This window comes from Canis aureus, chromosome 13, assembly GCF_053574225.1.
Source record: "Canis aureus isolate CA01 chromosome 13, VMU_Caureus_v.1.0, whole genome shotgun sequence".
In the NCBI taxonomy this organism is placed as follows: domain Eukaryota; kingdom Metazoa; phylum Chordata; class Mammalia; order Carnivora; family Canidae; genus Canis; species Canis aureus.
Genome location: NC_135623.1, coordinates 37,064,101 through 37,083,666, shown reverse-complemented (window position 1 = coordinate 37,083,666; position 19,566 = coordinate 37,064,101). Strand labels below are relative to the sequence as shown.

General features: G+C 40.5%; 1 protein-coding gene across 9 annotated transcripts in view; it reads left to right on the top strand.

Moving 5' to 3' along the window:
• Nucleotides 1-19,566, top strand: part of POC1B (POC1 centriolar protein B) — a 95,157-nt gene that overhangs the window by 27,953 nt on the left and 47,638 nt on the right. For all 9 annotated transcript variants that reach the window (XR_013350679.1, XM_077845762.1, XM_077845758.1 and 6 more), the window contains 5 exons: nt 14,531-14,638; nt 14,768-14,883; nt 16,228-16,361; nt 18,371-18,439; nt 19,213-19,365. Coding sequence is in view for 8 of the 9 variants with exons in the window: in XM_077845762.1 (XP_077701888.1) it covers nt 14,531-14,638; nt 14,768-14,883; nt 16,228-16,361; nt 18,371-18,439; nt 19,213-19,365 (580 nt within the window). In the remaining variant the exon portion in view is untranslated. The remainder of the gene's footprint in view (nt 1-14,530; nt 14,639-14,767; nt 14,884-16,227; nt 16,362-18,370; nt 18,440-19,212; nt 19,366-19,566) is intronic.

The window sequence follows — 19,566 nt, the reverse complement described above, 5'->3', positions numbered from 1 at the left end:
ATTGGTTTCTGTTACCTTCTTCAGGAAGCAAAAACATCGAATGAGAGCCATTAATTATCTAGTGTGTCCTATGTGGCTCTATTTCCTTCCCAAAATAACTTAAGGTGCTTTATAGTAACTGTCATACAATGGGGGGAATGAAGAGACGATTCTGTCTAGAACCGTGTAACCTCGGTTAGTGCTAAAGCCTGGCAGCTTTAGCCTGGGTTTCCTGCAGCCAAGGTATTAATGGGATGATTTCACATATTTTCATGTTCTAACAACAAAAAGGAATCCTCTCAAGTTGTTCAGATAGGAGAAAATTCTTCCTGTAGTAAATTCTAGGAGTGTTTTATTCCTTGCCCTGGTCCTGAATCATCTATGTATATTATACATGCAAAAGAAAAGGTATCGCTAATATAAGGCAGGAGAACTTATGAAGGTTGAAAAGGTTGCCAATAGTGTACAATTCTGGTCTTGAGAATATTCATTTAATGAGCATAGCACTGCTGCGTACCACATATCCGTGCTGCGTGTTAGGGAGAGATAAAAACCGCAGTCGGAGCCTCAAGGAGCTTTTATGTTTTATAGTTCAATGGAATGAAAATAGATATAATTATAAAATAATGTGTCCTATGGGAAGATGATGGACAAGGGGATGAGAGAGTGTGCGGTGGGGCACTGAACCAGGCCTGTGTGAGGAAAAGCCAAGCCGGGGGAGACATTTCAGGCCCAGCACCGTGTGATGGGCAGGGGAGGAAGAAGCAGCGGTGTCTTGCCACGTGGGGAGGAGGGGTGGCAAGCCATTCGCAGACGGGAGCAGCAGGAGTAGGCACTGCGGCCTGGGAAAACGTTTTGTGCTCTGAGAACGTTAATTATTCAGCTGTTGCCAGGCCCAGGAAGTAAAGTGGGATGCGGGTTGGCTGGAGCGGGGGTGTGGGAAGAAGGTGTGGAAGGCTCAGGGTCATGGATGTCACGAAGAAGACTGTGGATTTCATCCTCCAAGGGACCCGGAGATGCTGGAGGGCTTGGAATGGGGAGGAAGCACCGTCGTTCCCGAGCTCTCCACCGATTGGTCTTACCTCCCACAGCACGGCTGCTTTAGAGGGTTGGCGTGAGCAGGCCCAGGGCTCGTGGGCCTCCCTGGGCTGCATCATGACCCCTGGGCAAGGTAGTGTACGGCTCTCCATCTCCGTGGGAGGGGACGGTAAGGAGGCTCCTCACATGGCCTGTTGGGAGCGTGAGGAAGACTGTGCTCAGAACTGAGTGCTGCCAGGAGTTGGCCAGTCCTCCGGTGGGGCAACATCACTCGGGGAGGAACTCAGGAATTAGGGAAAAGCACCTGCAAATGTCCCCCTCAAGGAATCAGAGAAGGCCACGGCGTCTGCCCGCATCTGTTCTGTTTTCCCGTGGCGGTGCCTGGGTCATCCCTGAGGAACCAGCCCCCCCCCCCCCCCCCCGGGCAGCCCCCCCCCCCATGTTAGTCTCTGCTGTCACAGGGTGTGGAGCTCAGGCTTGCCATCCGGAACAGGGCATCTCCTGCCCGTGGGTGTTAGTGAGTCTCGTTGGAGGCCTTTCCCTTGCGATTTTTACCTTTTTCTTTTTAAGTTTATTTATTTATTTTAGTAATCTCTGAACTCCACATGGGGCTTGAACTCATAACTCTGAGATCAAGAGTCACATACTCTTCCAGCTGAGCCAGCCAGGCGCCTCGTAGACTTATTTAAGCCTGTGGCTGCTGCGGGACACTGTAGGCAAAGAGCCCACCTGACAAAGATGCTGACTCAGGGGACAGCAGAGCAGTGAGTGGAGAAAGAAAGAGTTGCTACCTTATTACTTGGTGTGGTTTCTGGACACGGTCCTACCTGGTTTTGCTAGATGTGTTTATGTGTGTTGCATGTATGCATGTGTGAGAAATGGGCCTCAAAAACTCTCACTTTTTTTTTTTTTTTAGAGGTACTTTCTATAAGATGTGATAGTGGATGGAGCCACATTTTTGGAAAAGTGGGAGATATTGTTGCATCCAGTGATGTGCACTCAAGACACCTGCTTTCTGTTCATCCCCAGTGCCATCGTCTTAGCTTTTAGCATCAAGGGCCCTTGCAGAGACCTTTGCAGTAATCTCCTAAATGTTCTTCCTCTCTACAGATTTGCCTTCATTCTCCACACCCCACCCCTACCACCACTGCTCTACTGTCTCCACGGAGACCTTTGTGAAATGCGAATCTGGTCATACTGCTCTTCAGGTCAGAACCAGTCAGTGACTCCTTGCTCTGGCATGCTGCTCTGCCTTCCTGTTACAGCCTTGTCTTTTGTCCCTGTCACCATCCCCTCCTTGCAGCTCCACAGAGTTCCTGTGTGAGATGTTCTGTTATGTTCTGTGGCTCTTCCACATGCTGCCTGCCCTGCCTGGAATGCCCCTGCATCTACCCTCCCCTCACAGTCCCACCCTGCCTCTCTCCCCCCAGGAAATGTTTCTGACTCTCACAGGCCAAGCTTATTATAAGTCCTTTATGCCACCGCGTTATCCTGTTGATGAGATCTGTCTGCTTAGGATTCTCTTCCCTATTAGACTTTGAATGACAATATTTTATTCATAGTGTATTCTCTTGAGAGGCCTTGTGCTAAATTCTGTAGATATCATAGAAAGCAAAACAAAATTCCCAGTCTTGTAGAGTTCCTTCTACACATGGAAGGTGGACAATTACAAAATATGTTAATGATATGTGCTTGTGCTCTGAAAAAAATACTATAGGGTAACAAGTTAGAGAGTAGTAGGGTTGGAAGGTGCGCTTTTACATATAGCTCAGGGAAGGCATCTCTGCTCAGATGACTTTGTGTTTGTTTGTTTTAAAGATTTTATTTATTTATTCACGAGAGACACACAGAAAGAGAGGCAGAGACATAGGCAGAGGAAGCAAGGAGCCCTCTGCAAGGAGCCTGATGTGGGACTCGATCCCAGGACCCTGGGATCATGACCTGAGCCAAAGGTAGATGCTCAACCACTGAGCCACCCAACCCAGGTGCCCCTGCTCAGGTGACTTTGACTGAAGGGAGGGAGCCAGTGAGCCATCTCCCAACAACAGGGAAGAGTGTTGGGAGTCATACAGTGTGAGAAGCACTGCAGTGTCAGTATAGGGTGGGGAAGGCTCAGAGGATTTGTGCAAAAATATGGCTTGAATGGATCAGTGAGAGGTGTGCAGGTAGCTTAGGTGGGAGTTTTCATGGACTTTTTCAAGGAAGAGTCATTTTTGTGGATTTTGTATATCAAATATAAGAGGACTGTATATGCTCATTGTGATGGAGAATGTTTATGGGGCTTCACTATCTTTCTTTCCCCATTTTGGCCAATCCCTGTTCAGATTGATAATTTCATACTGAGCTCACCTGGTCTCATTGGAATGCCTTTATCTCGCTGGTACCTTGTTCTGAAATGGTTTTCTTTTTTCTTCTCTCTCTTTCTCTTTTTTAATCAGTTGTTTTCTAACTGGCATGAGTGATTCATGTGAAACTCTGCAGAGGCCTCCCTGGGGGAAATGTTCTTTGATAAATAATTTGGTTAAATTTAATGAATAAGGATCTCATCTCTTTGGCAACTCTCCATGTATATGCCCTACAACATGCTTAGAGATTCTTGCTCATGCATTTATTATCATCTTTTTTCTTGGCTCATGCTATTGTAGTTTGACAACAGGAGTGTTCAGGGGGCCCACTTAGACCCAGCCTGTCTCCATTGTTTGTGCAACTTCCTGTGAGCATTTAGCCTTGCCAGGGCCAGCCCAGTCTAGGACTTTCTTCCAAAGGTGTGAAGGTCCAGAAGTGCTATTTTCACTTTTTACTCAGAGATGAGAATGTTCTGGGGGCACTGAGTCATGCTTAATAAACTTAGGAGAGCCCGAAACATAACCCAGATGCCAATTTACTTATTTATGATAACAATGCTAACTTTCAAAGGGACTAGAATATTTGTGTGCTTCAGTCAGGGCTTTCCTACTTTGCTGACTTTGTCGATGGGCCCTGGAACTATAAAGCAAGGAAGTTTGTTGAAAAAATATCTTGATGAATAGCTTCCTCAGGGTTGGGTCATGTGATGGGGCCATCTCTGCCATGTGCACACACCTGCCAAGGAAATTGCATGATCAACTGGTCAGGTACTTCCTCCCCCGGGGCCAGGCAGGAGACACATTGACTAGTCTTGCCATTTACGGTTGCTGGGCACCTCCTCTTGGGTGACCTAGTACCTTTCAAGTGCAGCAGTATAATTGGTTAGATTCAGCTGAGAGGCAGTACAGGGTGGTTAAGAGCATGGGCTCACTGGCATGTGATCCTGGGAACATGATTTCAATCTCTCTGGGCCTTGGTCTGCTCCCCTATAAAATGAGTATCAAAGGTACTTTCCTCATAGAGTCTTTGTGAAAATTAAAAACAAGTGAATGAATATAAAGTGTCAGTTAATGTCACCTATCAACTACCCTCACGTTCCAGTTTTTTCTCCTGTGGATTATACTGGAGTCACCTTTAGGTTGTGTTCACAAGTCATTTCACACAATTGCACACAGTGTTTGGGGTTGCTACTACAGGTAACTGCTATCATCCATTGAATGTGCTTTATGTATTTAGCTATCAGAGGGAAACTGTTTCTAAGCATTTGGGTCTGAAAATCTCTGCCATTTAATTGGAGAGCATAACCCATTTATATTTATGTAACTCTTCCTATAATTAGGTGTAAGTCTGCATTCTTACTCTGTGTTTTCTACTTGTCTCATTTGTTTACTTTTTCCTCCATTTTTTTCAGATTGATTGTTTCTTAGTATTCCATTTTATCTCCTCTTTGGGCTTTTTAGCTTTGCTCTTTGTCTTGGATTTTATTTAGTAGCAACCTCTAGAGGTTATAGTCTATATCCTTATAAAAGTTTTAATGTGAGGGATGCCTGGGTGGCTCAGTGGTTGAGTACCTGCCTTCGGCCCAGGGCATGATCCTGGGGTCCCAGGATCGAGTCCCACGTCAGGCTCTCTGCATGGAGCCTGCTTCTCCCTCCTCCTGTGTCTCTGCCTCTCTCTCTCTGTCTCTCGTGAATAAATAAATAAAATCTTAAAAAAAGTTTTAATGTGAGAACTTAAAAAATCTTTCTCCATTTACCCAACTATTGACAGTTGACAGTTTTACTTCTGTATATGTTATGAGCCCACAAAACATCAAGCAGCCATTTTCTTTTAAAGAAAATAAGAAACAAAAAGGTCTGTACATCTGCCTTCTTAATTACCTTTTCTAGTACTCTATTCTTTTGTGTAGGTAGATCCAAGTTTCCATCTGTTATCGTTTCCCTTCAGCCTAAAAAAAACTTCAGGTACTATTTCTTGTAGTGATGAATTTCTCCTGGTGATGAATTCTCTCTTCTTGTTTATCCTTTTTAAAGGATATTTTTGCTGAGATGTAGATTTCTAATTTAGTGGATAATTTTTTCTTTTAGCACTTAGGGGATGTCTTCTCACTACTTTCTACTTTGCAGTTTTTTTATGTGAAGGTAGTAGTCATTTGTATTGTTATTCCTCTGTATGTAATGTATCTGTTTTTTCTTTGCTACTCTTAGTACTCTAGGTCTTGTCTTTTTTTTTTTTTTTTTTTTAAGCAATTTGACCATGATGAGCCTACGTATGGTTTTGTATATTTTTCTCATGGCTTATGGGATGATGTGGATATATGGATTGATATTTTTATCACATTTGGAAAAATTGTGTTTATTCTTCATTTATTTTTCTGCCCTCATTTCTTTCTCATCTCTTTCTGGGATTCCAAATTCACATATGTTGAATCTGGATATCATCCCATGGTTATTGAAGCTTTGCTCATTTTCTCAAACTTTTTCTCTTTGCACTTCAGTTTGCATACTTTCTATTGGCCTTTCTTCAGCTTCCCTGGCATTTTTGTTTCTGGAGTGTCTTATCTACTATAAGCTTATCAGTGTCTCTGATGAGATTCCCCATTTGTTTGCTCATTATGCCCATCGTGTCCTTTAAATCCTGAACATATTTATATTAATTGTTTTAAAGTTTTTGTCTGCTAATTCTAACATCTCTGTCCCATCTGGGTCTAGATTCTCTGCTTCTTTGTATGTCTTGTGATTTTTTTTAAATTGTGGGCCCAAACATTGCGAAGTATTTGAGAATATGGATTACTTTATCATCTCTAAAAGAAAAATGTTGAGTTTTCTTCTGGTAAGCACTTAACTTTCTGCTGGCTCAGCTAGATTCTCTTGAGGCTTGGACTTAAGCTACTTTAAAGTGGAACCAGAGTAGTCTTTACATTTGTGCTGTAGTACTAGTGGCCTTTCTAGGGCTTCAAACAAATGCCTGAAGTGTTTAGCAAAGTCTGAGAACTTGAACACCTCTCAGTATTGTAACCTCTGGCATCTTTGTTCACTTCTTCATCTCCAGCTCTTGGTTTTTCTCTGCTGAGCCTTGCTGCCCAGAGCATAAGAAACTTTGTATTTGACCAGACTCAAGGGGGCTTGGAGGCATGTTTTTTTGGAGGGGGTTTCTGCTCTTCATAGCTCCTCTCTCACTCACATCCTGCCTTCAATATTCCAGCCCTGTAGGCCAGTTCTGAATTCTGATTTCTGTGTCATCTGCCCAGTCAGACTGCTACTGTATCTTTGGGCTCTACATCCTTAAGCTGTGGTTTGGAAAATGCTCCTAGGTATAAATCTGGGATAGATTTGGTGCTCATCACATATGATCTATCTCTCAAGATTCGCAACCCTGTGCTGTCTCTTCTCCAGGGCCTAAAAACAGTTACTTCATATATTTTCCCCAGTTGTATGATTGTTTTTAGTAGGAGAGTAAGTCTGATAACCATTACTCCCTCTGTCTAGAAGTTCTGCCAAAGGAATTTAGTGGAGCCTACCAAGCCAATTTCAGAATTCATATGGATGAGTTATATGTGCAAGAATAGCCAAGAAAAAAATGACAAGGAAAAAATTGAGAAGAAACTTGTCCAACCAGCTGTCAGAACACAGTATAAAATTATAGAAGTTAAAATATGGTGATAATAGTATAGTATTAGGAAGATAAGTCACAGAAAGTCTAAAAGCAGTTGCATGTATGCTTATGATAGATGGTATTTCCAATCAGTGAGGAAGTGGATGGACTATTTAATAAATAGTTAAGATAATTCGATTTCTGTTTAAAAGAATATAAAGTGGGATCTTTATTGCATACCATACATTTACAAAATTTTCAGATGAATTGAACAACTAAAACATTAACATTTGTCCAAGTGGGGATCCCTGGGTGGCTCAGTGGTTTGGCGCCTGCCTTCGGCTCAGGGTGTGATCCTGGGGACCCAGGATCGAGTCCCACGTCGGGCTCCCTGCATGGAGCTGCTTCTCCCTCTGCCTGTGTCTCTGCCTTTCTCTCTCTCTCTCTCTCTCTCTCTGTCTTTCATGAGTAAATAAATAAAATCTTAAAAAAATGTTCAAGTGATATTACTCTTCCTTCTAATACATAGGCAGTTTATTTAGATGAGTATAGAGGGTCAGCAGAGCAAGTGTTTTTCCCTTTAATATTTGAATTTTAAAAGTATGGCATGGACTTTAATAATTAAAATTCTGTGTCTGTCTGTGCTTAGTACTTATCATAAGTTTGTCCTTGGAGCCTAGTCTTTCTCTATGTGGCATAGAGATGGTGTCTATTCACTTAAGAAGTGATGACTAGCTAACTATGTTCTTTGGGGTAACCGTTGTTTATGATCGTACATTTTAATCCACAGAAATATTTTCAAGATATGCTCTCTATTGGGAAATATATTAATGCTTTTAAACATAGATTAGTAGTCTTTTTAGAAAATGAATTTGCAAAATATATCAGGTGTCTTTGTTGCAGTGACTTCACAATTAGAAATATATTCTAAGTACATACTCTTTTGTGTGCAGAAGAAAAAGCTTTGTATTCAAAGATACTGCTTTCAGTATAGTTTATAATGGTGATATATTGGAAAGAACCAATTTTCCAAATAAAGAAAGCTAGTTAAGTAAATTTAGACGATCATGTAGCATTAAAGGAGGTCTATAGGCAAGTAATGACATGAAAATGTTTATGTGAGGGAGGGAGGGCAAATTTCAGAACTCATGATTACAGTATAATAGATAAAGTAGCTATCATACATGCAATGTTAAGTGTGATTTTGAGTGATGAGACTATGGACTTTTTTTTGCTTACTGTATTTCCCATTTTTTAACATCTGGTTTTTCTTTAATGAGTAATGAAGAAAACATTTATCATTTGAAATATATGTGTAGGTGAGAAAATACTATCTCTTTCCAGTGGCAAAGAATTTTTTTAATAGGTAAAATTATTATAGCCCTGTGTTCTTAAAAATAATGTATACTCTAGGATAACATGCTTTTTTGTGGTATCCTCCATCAAAAATAAGTACAGCCTATTGAGACAACTTTTCCAACATTATTGCTTTTCCAGTATTAATTTTTAGGGGAAAAAAATCTGCCTTTAATTTTCAGTTGGTGGTGGTGGTTACAAGTGATCTTTGACCATCTGAATTGCAGAGGTTTTTCTTTATAGTGGTAGATAGAGCTTACCATTTTAACCTTTTAAAGTATACAGTTAAGTGTCATTCGATATATTCACACTGCATAACAAATTACAAAAAATTTTTTTAACATTTTATTTTTTTTTATTTGACAGAGAGTGAGCACCAGTAGGCAAAGCAGCAGGCAGAGAGAGAGGAAGAAGCAGGCTCTCCCCTGAGCAAGGAGCCTGATGTGTGGCTCCATCCCTGAACCACCCAGGCACCCCCAAATTGCAAAGACATCAGCTTTCATTGGCTATAATATTAAACTGGGCCCAATTCTCTCTCTCTCTCTCTCTTTTTTTTTTTTTTTTTAAGATTTTATTTATTTATTTGAGAAACAGAGAGGCAGAGACACAGGCAGAGGGAGAAGCAGGCTCCATGCAGGGAGCCCGACGTGGGACTCGATCCCGGGTCTCCAGGATCACGCCCTGGGCTAAGGCAGCGCTAAACTGCTGAGCCACCCGGGCTGCCCCCAATTCTCTTTAAATTTTTTTTTTTTTTACTACCTTAAATATTTACTAAAGGCCTACTCAGTGCCATATACTGTGTCTGGGGGTGCAACAGTAAATGAGACAGATGTGGTTTCTGTCTTCTTGGAGCTTACGTCTTTTGGAGAAGTGAACAGAATGCTTGGTGTGACCTAAGTGTGAAGATGAGCTGCTCTAAGAATACACACTGAGGAACTAACCTGGGGGTGGGGGTGGCCCGGAAGACTTCCTGTGGAAGTGACACTGAGCAGAGACTTGCTGAATGAGTAAAATCCTTTTAAGTATTTTAAACTAGGTAAAGAGTAGGGGGCAGCATTTGAGGCACAGGGAATAGCACGGAGGAAACTTCCTGAGGCAGGAGCAAGGACCTGAGAGGAAAGGCGTGTGTCCCAGGAAGAGTAAGTAGGGTGATGCAGAGACAGGAGGGCTGACTCTGGAGGACCTGGCAAGTAGTGGTAAGGATGCCAGGCTTTTTCCCAGGGGAAATGCAAAATCATCAAAATGTTTTAATCAGAGAAATTTGATTTAATGTTTATTTTTTTTTTATTTTTTTAATTTAATGTTTAAAGATCACTTTTATTGCCTGTAGAGGAGGGAAGACATTAGTTCCCTTAATGGTTTGAAGAGACAGAGCCTGATAATTGATTGGAGAGTGTGTGTGTGTGGGGTGGGGGGTTAAGGGGGGAAAGAGGCACGAAGTGTGACTCCTAGGTTTCTGGCCTGTTAGAAAGTACTGAGAAAAGGAACACTGGAGAAGGAGCAGTTTGAGGAAAAAAGACGATGAGTTCAGAATTGGACAAGTTTAGAGTTGGAGGTGCCTGCAGGATATCCAAGAGGAGATGCCCAGTAGGCAGTCGTACTTGTGGGTGGAGATCCCAGGAGAGAAGTCTGGGCATATAAATGGTAAATGACCCAAAAAATAATTAGTATGTTTCATGGCATAGTTAAATCTTTTTATATCTCTTTCATCTGCTTTTTGTCTCTCAGCGGCTGTAGGAATGAATCCTGTTACTGCCATTAACAGATGGATTCCCTTCTGATGCTGACCAGCACTTAAAAAAAAAAACATAAATGTTGTGTTTATTGCCTTGAACTTCACCTTCAGTATACAAACACAAAATCCCACCAAAGTAAACTCTGAGACTGCCAGTGTATTTTTTTTTTTTTTTAAATGAGTCTGTGAAAGTTTAGGTCTGAATGCAATCCAAACTCCCTCATTATACAAATAGAAAACGGTGGCCGGTGTGGTTTTGAATTTTATAAGGTTACATAGCTGGGCAGTTGCAGAATTGGCCCTAGAATTCAGGACCGTGTACTGACAGGGCAGTGTTATTTCCACTTATTTTTACTGCTTCCCCGTCCTATTGAATAGCTGCTGGCTTCAGAGTACCGGTTACTAATGATTTGTTTCTTAATGGAACAGACACCTACTCTGTTTGGTGTCAGACCCTCGAGGCCTGGAATTGTCTTTTTATAGAATATTCATTCCCATGATAATAAATTTCCAAAGGAAAATTTTGAATTCTTATGAAAGCATTTTGAAACTTCTCATGGTTCATGGACCCCTTTGGCTCTCTAATGAGGGGATAACCCTATGGCTGTGCATATAATAATACAATCTTACATGCAGTTTCAGAAACTCCATAGATTACAAGTTAAAGAAATCCTGTTATACAATTGGGCTATTCTCAGGGACTTGTGAACCGTTTGTTCTAGAAAGAAGTTCACTAATTTCCTGATTCTCTCAAATGAGTATCAGTATGTTTAAGAGATTGAATAGTAGCTGAGTTAATTTCCTGGATACAGTTCATGTGTGCAGACAGTTCATGTGTGCTAATCCATTAGTCACTATTGACTAATACGATGTCCTTCTCAGTGACACACTCTGTAGAAGTTTTATTTTTTAATTTTTTAAAAAAGATTTTATTTATTTGAGAGAGAGAGAGAGAGAGAGAGGGCACAAGCTGGGGGAGGGGCACAAGCTGGGGGAGGGGCAAAGGGAGAGGTAGAAGCAGACTCCCCATTCAACAGGGAGCCCGATGCAGGGCTTGATCCCAGGACACTGAGATCACAACCCAAACCAAAGGCAGATGCTTAACTGACTGAGCCACCCAGGTGCCCCTCTCTAGAGGTTTTATTTTATTTATTTATTTTTTATTATTTTTTTTTCTCTAAAGGTTTTAAAAGGTAGTTACGTGGTGCTGAATTAGGTAGAAATCTGTTGATGTCTCAGCAGAAATGTTATATCCTCTTAACATTCTTAAAAGTAATAACCCAGTTAGACGTGTAAGCCCTGACAAAGGAAAGGACGATTCTTTCCTGACCAAAGTCAGGACCAAGAGAAGCCTGTTTTATTGGTGCTCACCTATTTCCAGGGGAGGGAAACAGCCTTAAGCCTGAGCACGCCTTTGGTTGTGTTGAGCTGGGAGTAGAGCCCCCGCCCTACACCAGGTTCTTCTCAAGCACCTCCTTCACTCTCTACTTACCTACCATTCTCATCCCCTTCATCTGGTTAGCACCGGAAATTCTCCCGGCCTCTAGCTCCTCCTGCTCAGGATGAATTTCTAGCCAGCCAAGCTGCCTCCTTTTCCTTATTTACTAGTTTCTTTAAAATCCTGTTGCTCCCATGGAACTTCCGCTGACGAATTGGCACCTTTCTGTGACAGACTCTTAGCACTATCTAAAATGATATTATCTGTGTGCCCTTTCTAGAATGAAAACCTCATGTGGGCAGGAATCTTACCAGTCTCATTCACCACTCTGTCTCCATTACCCAGGACGATGCCTAGTGCTGACTGAGGTCTTGGCAGGTACACAGTAAATATATGAATGAATGAATGAATATCTACCCCATAAACTCCTCAAGGACACTGACAGCGTATGGCAACACAGACAGGTTTTTATTAAAGCCTAGTCCAGGGGATCCCTGGGTGGCGCAGCGGTTTGGCACCTGCCTTTGGCCCAGGGTGCGATCCTGGAGACCCGGGATCGAATCCCACATCGGGCTCCTGGTGCATGGAGCCTGCTTCTCCCTCTGCCTGTGTCTCTGCCTCTCTCTCTCTCTCTGTGACTATCATAAATAAATAAATAAATTAATTAAAAAAAATAAAGCCTAGTCCAGCCGCTAGCCTGTCAGAGCCCAGTCACATAGCCTCCTGAGAGCACTTACCACATGGTTTCCCTTCATTCTAGGGTTTGCTGTGGTTACCCAGAAGCCACACTGAACTGTGCTCTAAATCATTTAGCCAGTTGAAGAAAGTGTCTTTTCTGTCAGGTACTTAAGCAGAATGGCTGAGAGGTTTGGCTGTGGAGCCAGACTGTCTGGTTCAAATCTTCCTGGCTGTGTGACTCCGGCCGTTTACTGATCCTTAATGTGGCTGGGTACATTCACCCGTAGATTGAGGCTACCAGTAGCACCTGTTTTATAGGATTATCTGGAGGATTAAGTGAGTTGCTATAGGTAATGTATTAGGAACTATTCTAAGACATATGTACTCAGTAAATGTAGGCAGGGTAATGACAATAATGGAGTTGGTGGTATTTGACCAGTAATGTCAAAGGGTGAGTATTATTAGGCTTTGTTTTCAGTCTAGGCATTCTATTTTATTAACCATTCTTTCATCATTGCTTTCTTAAAATATAAAAATCAAATAATCTCTTAGAAATACTTTTAAAAATATTCACATTAAATGATTTCTAAAAGATAACTTACTAAGAAACAATTTGAATCCTTGTATTAGTTGCATTATTATGCAAAATTTATTTTCATGAGGATACTGAGTAGGTTTTCCTTCCCCAGGATCTGTGTAAAATGCATATTATCTATTTGAAGCATTTCTATAATACTGTCCTTCATATGTGGATCTTCCTCACATATTTTCTGTAGGAAAACATTAATAAAATATTGTGTTATTATGAAATCAAACTGACCTACCCAGCATGGAAGATTACTTTCTGGAATTTTTTAAAAAGTACCTCACATAGAACTTAATTATGCTTCTGTGCACCCTTTTTTTATATGGCAAGTCTAAATGACAGATTAAAAGTTTCTGTCAGGAAGAATTATTTTTAGGTCAGCCTTAAGAACAGGGAGGGAGGGGACGCCCAGGGTGGCTCAGCAGTTGAGCACCTCTCTTCAGCCCAGGATGTAGTCCTGGAGTCTCCAGATCAAGGCCCACATTGGGCTTCCTGCATGGAGCCTGCTTCTCCCTTTGCCTAGGTCTCTGCCTCTCATGAATTAAAAACAAAAACAAAACAAAACAGAGAGAGTAGGAGAGAAGGAAAAAAAACAAAACAAAACAAAAAACTCCTTCAATTATAACTCATATCCTTAATCGATGACCTTTATAGTCATCTGGGCATAGAGGAAAAGTACAAAGAAAATTGAAACATAATCTGCCTATGAGCTAAGTGTTTTTTGGTTTTTGTTATTGCTAAAGTATTAATAATAAAAATACTGTTCGGAATCCCTGGGTGGCGCAGCGGTTTGGCGCCTGCCTTTGGCCCAGGGCGTGATCCTGGAGACCCTGGATCGAATCCCACGTCGGGCTCCCTGTGCATGGAGCCTGCTTCTCCCTCTGCCTGTCTCTCTGCCTCTCTCTCTCTCTCTGTGACTATCATAAATAAAAAAAATAAAAAATAAAAAAAAATACTGTTCATAGTTTCCTAATAGTATAAAATTTTGGGGGTTTTTTTCTTGGTCTTATGTTCTTCTGTTTTTCCCCTATCACTTAGGGGAAAAAAATGAACCATAGAAAGGTTCTTAAAGCAAGAGAGTGCATAAAAACAGTAGATGAGATGTCTGAGAATTGTCTCATTTGTTTTTTTAATGAGACATGTGGAAGGTAGATGTATCCATGAATCAGGACCTTCAATTCTGAGTAAGTTAGCTATTCACTGGATTTCCAGCCTCCTGAAGTCCAGGAAGTTACAGGCTTGGGGAATCAATTTTTTTTTTTTTTTTTTTTTTTTGGTGGTAGTATTGTTTAATTTTCATCCTCAACATGTCAATCTGTTTCTTCCAAAAAGCTTCGGTACAGGGTTAGTGGGATGAGTAGTAAAGGCTCTCATAGGTTATACGGATAATACTGGAAAATGACAAAAATAGAAGAAAGAGATAAAGAATAATTAAAAAAAAAAAAACAAGGTACTTGGCTTAGGAGGAATGCAGAGTTGAATTGAAGACCTAGAACAACTGCCATAAAACGAAGTCATTTAAATCAAGTAATAAAAGGAAAAAAGAAAGCTGGTTGGTCTATATAGTATATTTTGATATGGTCTGTCATTGTCATTTGTCATGCTTATTTTTAGTTAGATGGCTGTAGAATATGACTTTGTGGCCATGGTGTGGTAACTAGGGTCTCTGATGTGCACGCATGCGCGTGTGCGTGTGCGCACGTGTGTGTGTGTGTGTAGGGAGTGTGTGTGATTGTTAGAAGCCTTTCACAAAGACAGTCTTCTTTCTTGTGCTTTCCAGATTTTCGCCTGATGGGAGGCTAATTGTATCGTGTAGTGAAGATAAAACTATTAAAATTTGGGATACCACAAATAAGCAGTGTGTTAATAACTTCTCAGATTCTGTAGGGTAAGTTCTTTCTCTCTGTGCGTTTGTATGAGTTAATTTGTTAAGGAGACATTTCTTTATTAAAATTCAAATAAAGAAATGAAGGGAAGAAAATCAGAATCTAAGACTATCTTAATCCTTTCCTCCTAGGTTTGCAAATTTTGTGGATTTTAACCCTAATGGTACATGCATAGCGTCAGCAGGTTCTGATCATACGGTAAAAATCTGGGATATAAGAGTAAACAAATTGCTCCAGCATTATCAAGGTAACAATTTCCATGACAACAAAATCCAGTTGATGCCTGGCCTCCTCCAGGAACCTCTTAAACCCACAGACTGTGCTTCTCAGTGTGGTACGGCCCTCTTAAAGAGAGTCAGGGGCTGCCTTTGAATTGACTAGAGACCAGTTAATTCAATTAACAGTGTAGCCTGAGAAGCTGGGATGGGTGTCAGAGTAGAGAGGGAGGAGGAGGAACCTTGAAAATGATGCCAGGGCTGTTAAAAATGAAGTTACAGTGAGATGTTCACAGATTGGCTCTCTGCATAATAAGAGAGATCAGGGATAGAAATTGACTCTGAATTCTGAATCAGGAGTTCTGTGAGCACAAATAGGTGTTATAATTGGTGGAGAACAACATCCTACTGTGCCTATGTATTGAAACCAGAAGAGAAATGAATTGATTTATTGGTTTGTATTAGATTTACATTAAAATCCACATTTCCCTTTTAAAATCCACATTTCCCACATGTAGCAGACACCATGCAGAATCCTTACAATAGCTCTGGGAAGTAATTATTATTACTGCCCCCATTTTAAAGATGAGGAGATTGAGGCTTGAGGTTAAGTCCCGTGCTACAATAATGGATAGAACTAGAGTAGGGTTTTCTGTTTTCAAAGCATGTGGAAGAACAGCCTTCCGATGGCTGTGTCGTACTGCCTCCTGTTGGACGGATCGTGTCCAGGAATGAATTGTTGGACAAGCTGGGAGACTGTGCACGTCTGCAGATAGACCTCTAGGCCCTTCACCCCTGAGCCTCAAGCCCCGTTAGCTGGTTATGAGATTCCTGTTTCTGGCTAGGTCATATACCTTGTGTGAGCTGGCGGCGGTCAGCTGTTGGCTATATTATATTGGTTATGGATCTGAAGAGTTTATAGTTATGTGGTTAATAAGCTCATCTTTCCAGGACACACTTTGACTTTTTTTTTTAAGATTTTATTTATTTATTCATGAGAGACACAGAGAGAGAGAGAGAGAGGCAGAGACACAGGCAGTGGGAGAAGCAGGCTCCATGCCGGGAGCCCGACATGCGACTGGATCCCAGGTCTCCAGGATCAGGCCCTGGGCTGAAGGTGGCGCTAAACTGCTGAACCACCCGGGCTGCCCACACTTTGACTTTTAAAGCTACTCTGTCTCATTAGCTGGAAGTTTAAGCTGTTTGATGGCAAGCTACTTACTTGTTTTAGTGAACTGTATGGAATTTTAGTGTTGCGGAGACATTGCCTTTAACAGATTATTGTTTCCGACCTAATAATGCTAATAGGGCAAAGGGACATCTTTAGAATTAAAAATTGTTCTCTGAACTTTTTGCTTTTATCTTCTATGAATCAGTTCACAGTGGTGGAGTTAATTGTGTCTCATTCCATCCTTCGGGCAACTACATCATCACTGCTTCTTCAGATGGCACACTTAAGATTCTCGATCTCTTAGAAGGAAGGCTCATATATACACTTCAAGGACATACGGTATTAACACTAAGATTTGTGCTTTTTAAATAATATATATTTTTAAAGTGTTGATCCATTTTATTATATGTCTTTATTGTTGTCCTCCCAGGTGTAGCACACATTGCCACTATCACACACACACACACATACACACACACACACACAGATGTTTGCTTTCAGGGCTTTGTTTTTATCCTCTGGAAGCAACTCTTAGAAATATTATTTTATTGTAGTTCTTGTCAAAATCAATGTGTATCTTTCAACGGCCATTAAATTAATCTTTCACTGCTGTCTTCCTCAGCATGTAGGGTAGGTTTGACTGGTCAGATGATGATGGATAAGCAGTGTCCTTCCTTGTGATCCTTCTGCTTATGTGGAGGCTGCCCCAGGGCTCTGACACTGAGCCTCTCACACCCTCTCACTCACTCCTTTTCACTAATCTAATTGGTGAGTTTAGAAGGAGAAAGTCAACAAGTAGAGCCCAGTGCCTTCTGTTAGGAGACTGCCGCCAGTGTTTTTCTCTGATATTTCTTGTGGGCATGCCTGCCCTTGTCCTGTCTTGCCTGTGATGGGGTATTCAAATCTGACTCATTTTGGGATTCAGTTCTTCAGCCCATTTGCCCACAGATAAAGCCACATGTTCTCTTTACAAGCCTTTAACAGTAAGAAAGATGACATGCCTATGCATTGATTTTCAGTTGACTTAGAACCCAGTGAGGAAGAGGCTTACTATTTATGGAACCTGTTCAATCACACACACACACACACACACACACACCAGCAAATAATGCGCTACATAAAAACTTTTAAGTTTATAAACTATTCTTCCTTTCTGGGTAAATATTCAAACTTCTCTAAATTTTTTTTAGAATGCATCCTGCATCCTCTTTTTTAAAGATGTACTAGGTACTTCCTTTTAACCAAGTATAAGCTGTTTATCTCCAGAAATAGAATAGGCTTTGTGGTCTATGGGAGAAGGGATTCTTTTTGCCTTCATATATCCTGCCTGGCTTCCTGCTTTGCTTTATCATTTGTTCTGCAGCTGTGTTAGAGGGAAGCAGAAATAGACACTACCCAGCTCAGATATATATGTATCCATGGATCCACAACCAATAAAAGTGATCAAGGATTAAAATATCCATGGACTAATACAGAATAATAATAATAATCAGAATAATAGGAGAAAAAGACAATATTTCAGGAGAAAAACAGTGCACACAAAGATGGAATTTTTCACAGTCTAGAGTAAAGATGTATGGTTTTCCCCCCAGATTTTTCTTATACAGATTAAGGACATTAATAACAAACAATATACTAATACTTTTGAGATGAGAAAGAATTACTCTTATCTTGACTGAAAAATTGACCTAGAGGCTATGCATCTTGTGACTTGTCCAACTCCAGAGTCATTACTTAATTTCAGGTTCTCACTACCTCTCACCTGGATAATTGCAGTAATTTCTTAACTGGCTCCAACCATTAATTCTTGCTCTAATTCATCATTCTTACAATGGTGATCTCAGTGTTCCACAATCACAGCTCTCCTCCTATCTGTGTCCTGCTGGCAAAACTTGCAGTGACTCAGTGTTGCCCACTGAGGGGAAAGAGCCCAGTGAAGCCTGTTGTGGTCAGGAAATAGTCTTTGTTCATATCACCTTATAGACTTGTCATTCAGTTTCTGCTAGTAATTTGTTGAATAAAGAGTCCAAAACCAGAAGATCTTAACAGACATAAACTAACACATGTAACAAGCTTTTCTTCAAATGAAAAGAGAGTGTATATCCATATTTTTATTAGTACTGCTTTTTAAATCTAGTATCATTTATATGTGTTTAAATAAAATTGAGTTGGTTCTTTGATCATCTTTACTCTGCCTACATTAGTTGGCAGTGACTGGATACGTTTTATCAGACTTACTGCATAAATAGTCTACATAGATTAGGATGAAAAATTTATACAGTCTTCCTGGCCATGAGAAAACAATACCAAGTGCTTTTTTTCCTTTTTTGTTTCCCTTTATTTCTTAGGGACCTGTCTTTACTGTCTCATTTTCAAAAGGTGGAGAGCTGTTTAGCTCAGGAGGTGCAGACACACAGGTTTGTAAATCTTTCAGCTCCTTCCTTGATTTGGTGAAGGTGAAGGATTCCGAGACCTTGGCTAAGATTCTTAACAACCAGCTATTTTGTATGTGTTAAGATGATTATCAATGAATTTATATTTTAATTTAATGCCAGGAAGTCTGCTGTCTCATAGCTGAAACAATGCCAGTTCTGGTACTTTCTGGACCTCAAACAGCAATTATTTCTTGTGCTCCTCTCAATGCTCAGTTACACATGTAATTTACTGAATTCCCAGTGTTGATGTGGCACTTCCATTTGAACTGTTGCCCCATCTTTTATCTTTAGGTCTTGTTTTTCAAATGTTAAGCTCCTGGAGGATGGTAAATATAAATTGTTAATGTAGCAGTATGCATTTTTTTGGGAAATGACCAAAAGTCACTCACAGGTAGGTGTATTGAATGAGGTGGACTGCCGAGCCAAGAACATGATTTTGAACTTTGAAATGGTAAGAGAGGATGTTAAAGTAATGAGTTACTTTCTTTCTTTCTTTCTTTTTTTTTTTTTTTGAGTTACTTTCTTAATATGAATTTTAAATTGGACATGAAGGCAACTCAAAGTGTTAAATCTCTCCCTCCCACCCTTAAAAAACGTGGTATTGGGAATAGTAGCACTGCTGTTGAAATATACATCTAGCCTTCCTGACTACTATTATGAAGAACAATCATTATGTATACTGGTTTTTTAAAAAATCAGTTTTGTTGCTTTTACATGCAAGTCAATTAAGTGCCCACTTACTAATTTTTTTATAGGTCTTATTATGGAGGACTAATTTTGATTATTTGAATTGTAAAGACATGATTAAAAGAAATCTCAAAAGGTTACATTTTGATTCATCACCACATCTTGTCGACATATACCCAAGAACACCACATCCCCATGAAGGGAAAATTGAGACTGTTGAAGTGAGTACTGTGGCATAGACATCCTACTGTTTGTAAATGTACATTTTGGGGCAATTGGTCAACTAGATGCTTAAAATTATACTTTATTATGGAAAACCTAGTTATGTCTTAAAACAATAGCACTTTGAGAGACAGTTCTTTTCACTAATACAATAAGACTATAAATAATGACAGTGGGTAATTCTGCTGAAGCCTTTCAGG